General features: G+C 44.7%; 2 protein-coding genes across 2 annotated transcripts in view; one reads left to right on the plus strand and one right to left on the minus strand.

Moving 5' to 3' along the window:
- LOC106810179 overlaps positions 1 to 7,720 on the plus strand; it is a 12,469-nt gene extending 4,749 nt beyond the window's left edge. Inside the window, exons 4-6 of the mRNA XM_014813460.1 lie at positions 1,509 to 1,601; positions 2,021 to 2,056; positions 5,160 to 7,720. Coding sequence (XP_014668946.1) covers positions 1,509 to 1,601; positions 2,021 to 2,056; positions 5,160 to 6,278 — 1,248 coding nt within the window. The 3' untranslated portion in view covers positions 6,279 to 7,720. The remainder of the gene's footprint in view (positions 1 to 1,508; positions 1,602 to 2,020; positions 2,057 to 5,159) is intronic.
- A 265-nt stretch (positions 7,721 to 7,985) lies between these two features.
- LOC106810180 (solute carrier family 2, facilitated glucose transporter member 7-like) lies at positions 7,986 to 9,727 on the minus strand. The gene is made up of 3 exons (XM_014813461.1): positions 9,603 to 9,727; positions 9,118 to 9,240; positions 7,986 to 8,383 (listed from the first exon to the last, which is right to left on the minus strand). Exons 1-3 carry the CDS (start codon positions 9,720 to 9,722, stop codon positions 8,261 to 8,263), a joined length of 366 nt encoding a protein of 121 aa, XP_014668947.1. The 5' UTR covers positions 9,723 to 9,727; the 3' UTR covers positions 7,986 to 8,260.
- Between the last annotated feature and the right edge of the window lie 337 nt (positions 9,728 to 10,064).

Consider the following 10,064-nt stretch of genomic DNA (forward strand, 5'->3'; position numbering starts at 1 on the left):
TCTCACTCTTATAAACACACACACACAACACACACAACACACACACACACACACACACACACACACACACACACACACACACACACACTCGCTCTGACCCTGCACGTCTACTTGCCGTGATCATAGGACTGGATACAGTACGAGGAAATAGAAGACCTGGAAGCGCGGCGAAGCCACTTCTTTGAGCAGCAGATGGAGGAGGCAGCAGCACAGAGGCACGCTTACCGCAGCCAGACGACGGAGCCCATCTCCTGCATAACCGCCAGCCCATCTGGAAACAACGTACGTCGCACGCATGTGCACACGGACACACACGGACACGCATGTGCACACGGACTTTTTCACTGGTTTTTTACAGTCTGTGATTCTCGTGCCTTTCACTGTGAACTGGAATAAATGGATAAAACACGGACCAAGCACGTAAATGGTGCAAAACGCAGGGAGAGCCACAAACTAGTACGGAGCTAATTACAGTCCGTTGCAGAATACACGGACTAAACACGGACTGCATATTAACAATTATCTAATCTCGAGAGTCCCCTACGTGGGTTTCCCCGCAGCATGGCAGCTGCAGAGCAGCAGCGGGAGCTTTTAAAGCAGCCGAATGTTAACAGGTGCTGGTACTCTAGCTATTTACCATCATTCGCTGTCGCGATGGACCTGCCTTAATACTGTATACACTGTATATTTCAGAGTGGTTTAATTTCTGCGAATTTCGCGAACGTGTCCCTGACCGCGAAAATAGCAACACACCGTTCTTCACTGATTCAGGAATCCACCGACCGCGAAATTGTCCGTCAAGTCTGAATTTGCGAAAATATCTGTACGCGAAAAATATGGCGTATACAGTAGTTGAATCTTGTGTTAGAACTCACACCTGGGTGCTGTCACACTGTATCTGGAATGAATTGTCTTCCAGTCCAGTGTTGAGCGAGGCAGCCGAGCTGCTGGTGTGCGTCTGCCACGCTGGCGGGGAAACGCACGTACTATGAACGTAATAAACATGACTCTCGAGATTAGATAATCACTAATAGGCAGTCCCTTGGCAGTCCGTGCTTAGTCTGTGGCAGTCCGTGTATTTTGCAACGGACTGTAATTAGCTCCGTAATAGTCCGTGGCTCTCCCTGCGTTTTGCACCATTTACGTGCTTTGTCCGTGTTTTATCCATTTATTCCAGTTCATAGTGTTTGTTCCTTAATCAGTGCTGATGACGTGTTGCTACGTCATCTTTCACTTCTATTGCTTAATGGGGTTTGTAACTCATAATAGTGTATAAAAAATTATTGTTCGCTTACACGTCGGTGCTGGTCAGTGGTGCACCCAATTGACACAGGAAGCGGAAGTCTTTACTGTCTCTACAGGACACCACTGATCCATTGTCACTACCCTATGTGGGTTCCACCTGCTGTGTATCATTTGATGCACAGTGGTTGACAAAGGAATTTCTGGCACGTTGCCCAGGTAGTGTGGGACTGCTGACAGAGTCTTAAATGCGGTTGGTTTTTTAGCACTGTGAGATCTGCCGCGAGGAGTTTGAACAGTTTTGGGATGAGGATGAAGAGGAATGGAAGCTAAAGAATGCAATCAGAGTGGACGGGAAGGTAGGTTGTTAACGTTGTAGCCCGAGCAAATTCCTAGGGCAAGATTCCATGCCTAGGCTGAGTAATGACAAGGGAGGGGCAGGCGCAGCTCCCAGTCAACGTGCGTAGCATATTGTTGGGGGTGGTCTGTGAGAAGTGGGTTTCACAGCTGACTACATGATGATTTACACTTATTATAGGGTTGTTTACGTTTTTATTAGGCATTTACTTTGCTTTCTTCTAAAATATAAGTGGAGCATACCTCAGGTACTCCTTGACACTGCATACCTGGCTGTGCGTGATTGCTTAGTATTGCTGAGTTTCCCGCGTTGATAATGGCTCTCGATGCCTTGTCGTTGTACAGAAAAGCCAAATAGGAGCTTGTCAAAAGTTACACGAGTGAACGACGAAACTAAGTGCATTTTCTCTTTGTGTTGCAGGCCTACCATCCGGGTTGTTATGATGATGGTCGCAGGGTAAGTACTGGCAGCTGTGAGGCTCATGGTTCACTGCCATGGTTACCAGTAACAGCCATTTTACATCTATCAGCTAGGTACTCTAGGCACAGAGGGTAGGTTCATTAAGTACTGCTGTTATCAGAAAACTGCCACGATAACCGGAGACCGGTCAGATCGCGGTCGAGTCTGATTTCGGATGAGCTGTAGTTGTTAGCACTGTGGCAGTGAGGTGATTAAAAGTAGAGATAAAGATGTAGTGATGCACGTAAGGTAAGCTGGAGACCTACACATTCCATCCCGCAGCATTGGTTAGTATTACATTCTGCAGCAGGCTAGGTTTCGAAGTTTTCAGCGCCTCTTTCAGTGTGTTGGCGATTGATTTGCAAGGCAGTAATAACATCAGTGCAGCAAGGTTCTTAGTTACATGCATAGTGTGAGAGAGCCTGTGGGTGCCAGTCTTGACATACAATGAAAGCTCAGTGTGAGTAACGGTTTTTTCTCGTGACTACTGATATATATGTTTATATATACATAAATATATATTGAATTTTTTCCCTCTTCCACTAAATAAATTTTCCTTGCCTTCCCTGCCTCCTGTGCACTGTACTGGTGCCAAGCGGCCAAATAAACTTCTTTCTAATAGTCCTGTGATTCTTGTGTTGTTTTATAAGCCAGATGTCATTTCTCATGGCCATTTGCTGGTCGCTTGCATGTGTGCAGGGGAAGGGCTGAGGGCCGACTCTTGCCAGATGTCCAAAAACAATTATTGAATGCGTGACTTCACAGAGACATGATTCACCCTCCATATTGTAACATCGCGTTGTCATGTGGTAGCAACCATCACGGTTGCAGCCGTGGATGTTTCTGGGCAGAAGATATGAAAGAAATGTTAACAAATATTGCAACAAGTTTATAACCGTAACGTTCTGTGTTTGTTCGCGGCGTCAGAACATCTATTCAGTGCTCAGCAACAGCAGGCAGCTTCAACAAGGTTAACGAAACATGACTCGTGTTGACATTGTCATCGAAGAAAGAACAGAAATTATTAGTCTTTTCCTTCGTTTTGTCTAATCAATAAACAGATGACAGTCCTATAACCATAAGCTCTCATCTGCCCACCCCTCGCAGCTTCCACAGCCTCCTGCAGCCTTGGCTACGTTGCATGGTTGTCACGTCAACACACGCATCTCCTTTGACCACGATGTCTGGACCTCAATTTATCTCCGACGTCATAATTCTCCATAATCAGACACTTGTCACGTGTGTCTTGACGTATGTCAGACAGACTGCAATTCTGCTGCTGCTGCAACGAACAACATTTTTCGCGTGGGAAGCGCGGACTGGTGGTAGTACCACAGATACGCGTGTGCGGCCGCCACGAGCTGACACGTGCACTGACTGCTATACGCTGCCTAGCCTCCCGGTTCGGTTTGACACACTCGCTGTTGCGAGGATGTGCGGCGTGAACGCACGAGGAGAGGGCAAGGTTGGCCGACAAGTGAGCGTTTCTCGCGTGTCGACCCAGGTTGGCGACGGCAGCTTGCATTGGTTGCGACGTCGCACCTGAGCTGACGGCGGCAGGCGAGAGGATTGTGGGCTGGCTGGCTGGCTGGCTGGCGGCCTGCAGAGAAGCTGATTGGCTCCCATCGACCGATGATGCTGACTGACAGATGGATAGAATTCCTCAATAGACTGGTAGACTTGCGATGAAACTATCATAACTGATTTGTTGACTGACGACAGCTGCACACACACACACTAATTATCTTACGCACACAATGACTTAACTGTTTGTTCTTATTACACTTTATTACACACGACTTATTGACTGTTGAACAGTATATAGACTTGCTGACCGTTGAACAGTATATAGACTTGCTGACCGTTGAACAGTATATAGACTTGGTGACTCTTAAACAGTATATAGACTTGTTGACCGTTGAACAATATATAGACTTGCCTACCGTTGTGTTGTGGAGCTATACCGATTTCAGTGTTTGCAGACAAAACTACACAGACATACCTAACTGTTGGATGAAATAGCTATATATCTTCCGGGCTTGGAGGTGACATCACAAACTTTTTGACTGTCGTGAGAAAGAGCTATACAGTTTTAGTTTTTGCAGACACCACACGGACTTTATAACAGTTGTACAAAAGTAAAAGTTTTGATTCTCGCAGATAACTTAACATAGCCTTGACAGCTCATAATAAAAGCTTTTGTATGATTACAACAATACACAGACTTGGTGACTGTTTCACAAAGTGACTTTACAGTTTCTATGCTTTGGAATAAAACATTCACCGACATACACAGACCACAACAACTGACATGTATTTAGCTAAGAATGAATGCCTGAATGACAGTAGACGGTAGACTGGTGGGTGGGATAGGTTATAGTGTGCCGTGGACGTGATGACAGCGACCGTTGCTGACTGTAGTGCACATGACCCTAGTGACGGGAGTGCTAGGAGCAGATTGGGAAACTGACAGTAAAGAAATGCGTCTGCTGCATATAACCTGCATGGCGGAATAACTGTCTACTGACTGACCAGCAATGCGCACTGTGGGCTCTCTCTCTCTACTAATGACAGTTTACTGTCAGCAGTGCGTGTGGGGGCATGGCGCTCGTCCGTACATTAGATGAAGAGAACAATAGAAAATGATGAATACTGATATGCGTGTAATATATTTTGTGTATATACTGATGTATTTCTGCATGCATGCTTCGCGTGATGTATTTTGCACGTCTAGCTGCGCTCGTCGCATAGGCACTTACACAGGGGCTTTGTCCACTTATTTCTTCGCGCATTATACGGATCTTGTGTGTGTGATTGAATTTGATTTACTCAAATATCCATACGTGCAATCATGACTTGTGTTTTCTCCAATCTCCCGATTTTACACGTAACTGGTGCTTGTGTTCTGGTTCTTATTGTTATTGTTGATGTTTGTGGTGTTGTTTGTCATCTTCTATAGATGATTCCGAATGTTGTTATTGCATTTTTGTGGTTTTACCAATAAAGGGGGGCTGCTTTCACACATGAGCGTCACGGTGCGTGTTATTGCAGAGCGAGAGTTTACCTAGGTAGCATGTTCTTTCACGGTTTCTCCCAACAGAGCTCAGCCTTGGACGAGGCATCAGCAGATGATCAGGGGCCATCTACGGTTGATGCAGGGTCTATAAAGCAGGAGGGTGGTGCCCCTGAAAAGGCTGCTCTCCAATCCCCTCCCGAACTGCCAAAATTCACTCCCCTGTCAACCGCTTCGGTTGAAATACCTGGCATCTCCATTATGGAGGAGGGAGAGGGAGAAGGGGAGGAGTCTGCAGGGGTTGCAGTCAAACCTGAGCCAATGGACGCTGAGACAGCTGAGGTATTGACGGCAGTGAAGCAAGAGCCAGAAGCGTCCATGCAGCAGGAAGACATGCACAGCAGAGTTGCTGAGAAACTTGAAGCTGTGTGCAGCAGCGGTGATGTGCAGCACCATGTTGTGCAGCACGATGTTGTGCAGCACGATGTTGTGCAGCACGGTGTTGCTGCGCATCGTGCCGGCGCAGTTGCACACGAACCTGCGGTAGTGGTAAAACCAGAAACAGAACCTACTACGACAGCTGTACAGGGGTCTGCACTAGTGGTAAAGCCGGAACCTGGCACAGCAGTTGTGCAGGAGTCTGCAGTAGTAGTGAAATCTGAAACGGAACATGCGGTAGTCGTGCAGGAATTGGCAGTATTGGTAAATGCGGAAGCTGAACCTGCCACGATAATGGTACAGCCGTCCGTGCTTGTGTCAAAAGCTGAACCTGCTGAGATTGTCTCGCAGGAATTTCTGGTAGCAGTAAAACCTGAAGTGAAAATTGATGACAAGTTCGCGCACAATTCCTCCGCACCGGTGGTCGAACCACAACACGAACTTGCGGCTCCACCAGCACCACCTGCTGTCGTGAAGGAAGAACCGAATTCGGACCAGGAGGAGGAGGGAGATGTGGACATGGAGGAGCCTGGTCGACCGGGAGGGTCCCTCTCTCCTGCTGCAGCTGTTAATGCGGTGGAGGAGCCAGCGACGAACAAGGACGGGGTGTCTGTGGAGCTATCCCCAGGAACGCCTGTAAGGGACGAGCAGCCTCCGAGCAGCGCGACACCCATCCGCGACGAACCAATGGACGTGCTTGTCGATCTCGTGATTCCTGTTGCCGAGGCAACGGAAGAGTTGCCAGGCGAGGCCGTACCCAGAACGTAGCCGCTAGGTGGCGTTGTCGTGCATCCTGGCAACTTTTCTGTGATAGGTTACATGTTTCTTGACGGAAGCTGTTGCTTGGTGAATATGGGTAAATAGACGCGAATATCGATAGCAGTTATGTTTCACTCGGTTCGATTTGTGATGCCGATGACAATATTAATATAGGTTACATCATTGTGGTTTTTGGTGCTGGATTCCTAATGCGATTATAACGTTTATACACTGCATTTGACATTGTGTGGCCTTGTTATTGTATGGTGTGGTGTTTTGTGTGGTGTGTTATACTCTACCTAGCTATAGCGTTTTGCACAGACCGTGAAGTCTGTCTGCTCATTCATTATACGTCGGAAATACGTGGGTAACTGAATTCAGCCATGCATGAATGAAGTGTGTATTGATTTCAGTCAGTGTTATTGTACTAGATATGTGTCGTAGTGCTTTGTAACACTAGTAGGTGGTATTTGGTTGTTGGTTTATTCCTAGTTCCTAAAACCTCCCGCCGAACCCAATCGTCTTAAAACCCAGGTTTATTGGCGCTAGATGGCGCTGATTTTAATCAACAATAGCCTTCAATGGGGGTGCTTAAATGGTGCATCCGGCGTTGAAGTCCTAAGATAATTATTTACGTGCCAGTTGACGAGACGGTGATGACAATGACGTTAGCGACGACGATGACACTATATCAGTTTTGTTCAATTTTGTAGCGAATGCTAGGACATATATATATATATATAAGAATGTAACGAGAAAAAGACAAAAGGCCATTAAAAGGTTTTACTCATTGTTAGATGTCTTGCTGACGTCTGCCTCTCTATGAGATAATGAGCATTAAAAAAAGCTTTACAACTTCGTTCTTTTTTTTCTATGTTCTTTTTGTTGGGTATATTTGCGCTAAATAACGTGCCGGTTTTATGTAAAGTCACTTCGCTGTGTAATATCGCCGACAGGTGGCGTGCAGTGTCGCGGGTTATGTTGAATTCGCCTTTTTGAGCAGTTGCATGTAATGCGTTTACAGTATTGATATCAGGTGATTGATATGTTGTGTTCCAACGTGCACAAATCTCTCCCGTTTAAAACAATGGCATATAGGGTTCATGAAGTCCTCGTTTGAGTTTATTTGATTTGCAAAATATGAATAGGAAATGTAGGAAATGCTAGCTTATACATACACACACATATATATCAAGATATAATATGATTATATATGTTGTATAACTGGTGTTATCATAGTAAATTTTATCAGATGCATTAACATGGGAACTGCGTGAAATTAACATCGAGTGCGTTTGAAGAGAGTGGTCTTTTACCTGCAGATTCCAGTTCGAGCCCTAATACTAATAGTGGCAGTGAATTCACATTGCTCCGATTGTGTGGTGAGCGTGCTGGTCTGCTGGTGCAGCTTTATAATAAAGCGATGAGATGCGAGTTTGTTAAACATCTTACACGAGTGGGTTATTGGTTTCATTACATGTCTTCTGCATTTATTTGGTACTATATATGTGTGCGTGCGTGTGTAAAGAGTTTTTAACGCTTTTGTGACCATAATTACATTCTATAATAATGATAATAATAGAGGTAACTTATGGAAATGACAGAACTAGAGCAATGATAATACATTAATAGTGAACATCATTTAATAGTTAATAAATAACTTTTTAAGCTGCCTAATGACTCGTAATTTTCGCAAATTGTAAATAAAGAATCATATTTACGCGTCATTAATATCAATTTATTCACTCAATCCGTAAAAAATCATTAAAAACAAGCAATTTCTCTTTTGCACATCTAATGTATGAAGTAAAGTATAACAAAAATTTCTGGATTAACCGCTAATGTGCTGCTATTTGCGTCGTAGTGCAGTTCCTTCCTGAGAAGGACCATCGGGGGTGAAGCTATACTAGATGACTTGGTGCGATTACTATAGATGACTTCGTGCGATTACTAGATTACTTCGTGCGATTACTAGATGGCTTCATATCCGATCACATTTGCGTCGTCTCGTCAGGAACGGCCCCATAGAGGTGGTGATGCGGTTCTGGCGTGCACGGAGCAGCATGTGATGGGTCATCGTGAACCTCTAGCATGTTGCTATCTCGTAGCGTCTCCTACCCTCCAGTCAAACGACAAAATGTTAGAAGCAGCTAGTGAGAGATTCAATAATTCGTTAGTTGTAATGTACGTGGTATTCCCTAGTAGCTGTGTAGGAGATCAGTAACGTTTTTAGCCCGAAATTCGCAAAGACAAAATCTGCTGAAGTGGCACCAGAGTAGTAGCGACAGCACTAGCAGCAGCGGCAGCGGCAGCTCTACCGGTGTATCCCCTTCGCTCCAGCTGCAGGGTATACAAGGTACGCTAGGTGCGCTCTAGCTCCCTGTAGCGGGAGCGAGTGGGCTACACTGGTAGAGCTACGACAGCGGCGGCAATAGCAGCAGTGGGAGTATTAACATCCGCAGCAGCAGCAACAGAAGCAGCAACAGAAGCAGCAGCAGCAGTGACAGCAACAGCAGCAGTGACAGCAGCGGTCTTAACAGCAGCAGAAACAGCAACAGCAGAAGCGGTGACAGTAGCAACATCAACAGCAGAAGCGGTGACAGTAGCAGCCGCAGCCTTATCACAGGCATCACGGACAGTAGTACCTGCACTCTGGTACCTGTTTACGGAAACTGATATTGGCAAATTGGAAACAGTTGCAATTACAAAAATAATAATAGATAATATAACATTCTAATATGACACAAATTTACTGAAAACTGTATCGTATTACAAGAAAAGGCCTATTCCGTATTGATCGAAAAACTTTCGTACAGCTGACACAAGATAACTATGTAAATCAGATCACCTGGCTAACTGACTTTTGCATTGACAATCGTCGCTTTGTTCCTAGTTCTGCGGTTTGAGAGTCATAATGAGTGAACCCTTCATTGTCATATTCACCAACGCCATTCATCTGCGGTTTCGCTTTCTGCAAATAACCAGCAACGCGAATTATGTGAGTGTGTGCGTGCTCGTGTTTATTTGTGTTTGCGGCCTTAACGAGGTATTTCATCTCTTGATTTCATCAATTAACCATCTTTGTGCTACTATATGGGATAATTCATTACATTCAATTTCTCATTATTCCGTTTAGCACACCGTTCCTTGAGGTAGATTACACATGTATAACGATAATGAATAACAGTAATGAATAATTCAGGATCTGGTTATTCCCATTCATGTCTCATTAATTTTGTGTTTCCAAATGCAGCGCATATTATAGCCCTCATCTCGTCATGTAATCCTATAGTTGTAAGAGCGTAAAATTCTCTCTGAGTGTATTTCTAGTACCATAAACACAGCGCTGATCTCTTCGATGGTTTTCCCTTTCGTTTCCGGTAGCGTGAAGAATATGTAGGTGATGAGAAGTGCGATACATCCGGCAAAGATCAGAAAAACGTATGAGCCCATCTGTGCCTACAATGATTCACAACAGCGAGATATAATCAAGAGCAGATAATAACCCATTATTATCTGCTCTTGATATTATCTGCTCTTGGGTTATTATCTGCTCTTGGTTATATCTGCTGTTATATATTATCTGCTCTTGGGTTATTATCTGCTCTTGATATAATTCATAATCATAAACTAATAATATCGCACGAAGGGTCGTTGTCGTAACAGGTACTACAGATATGTACCCGAGGTAGTTTTAGGTTGTTTAGTATTATGTTTATATTTTTATATGAGGTATGTTTAGGGTTAGGGTTAGGATTAGGGTTAGTGTTAGGGCTAGGGTGCACTTCTGTAGTA

Source organism: Priapulus caudatus, unplaced genomic scaffold, assembly GCF_000485595.1.
Source record: "Priapulus caudatus unplaced genomic scaffold, Priapulus_caudatus-5.0.1 Scaffold416, whole genome shotgun sequence".
NCBI classification, from domain to species: Eukaryota; Metazoa; Priapulida; class Priapulimorpha; order Priapulimorphida; family Priapulidae; genus Priapulus; species Priapulus caudatus.

Bases quoted from the DNA above. Each gene is read 5' to 3' on its own strand.
- LOC106810180 (XM_014813461.1), bottom strand. From the start codon at position 9,722: ATGGGCTCATACGTTTTTCTGATCTTTGCCGGATGTATCGCACTTCTC. The intron at 9,241-9,602 runs GTACTAGAAATA...GGTTATTTGCAG, and splicing joins AGATCAGCGCTGTGTTTATG to AAAGCGAAACCGCAGATGAA. The intron at 8,384-9,117 runs GTGATCTGATTT...ACTGGAGGGTAG, and splicing joins TGCAAAAGTCAGTTAGCCAG to GAGACGCTACGAGATAGCAA.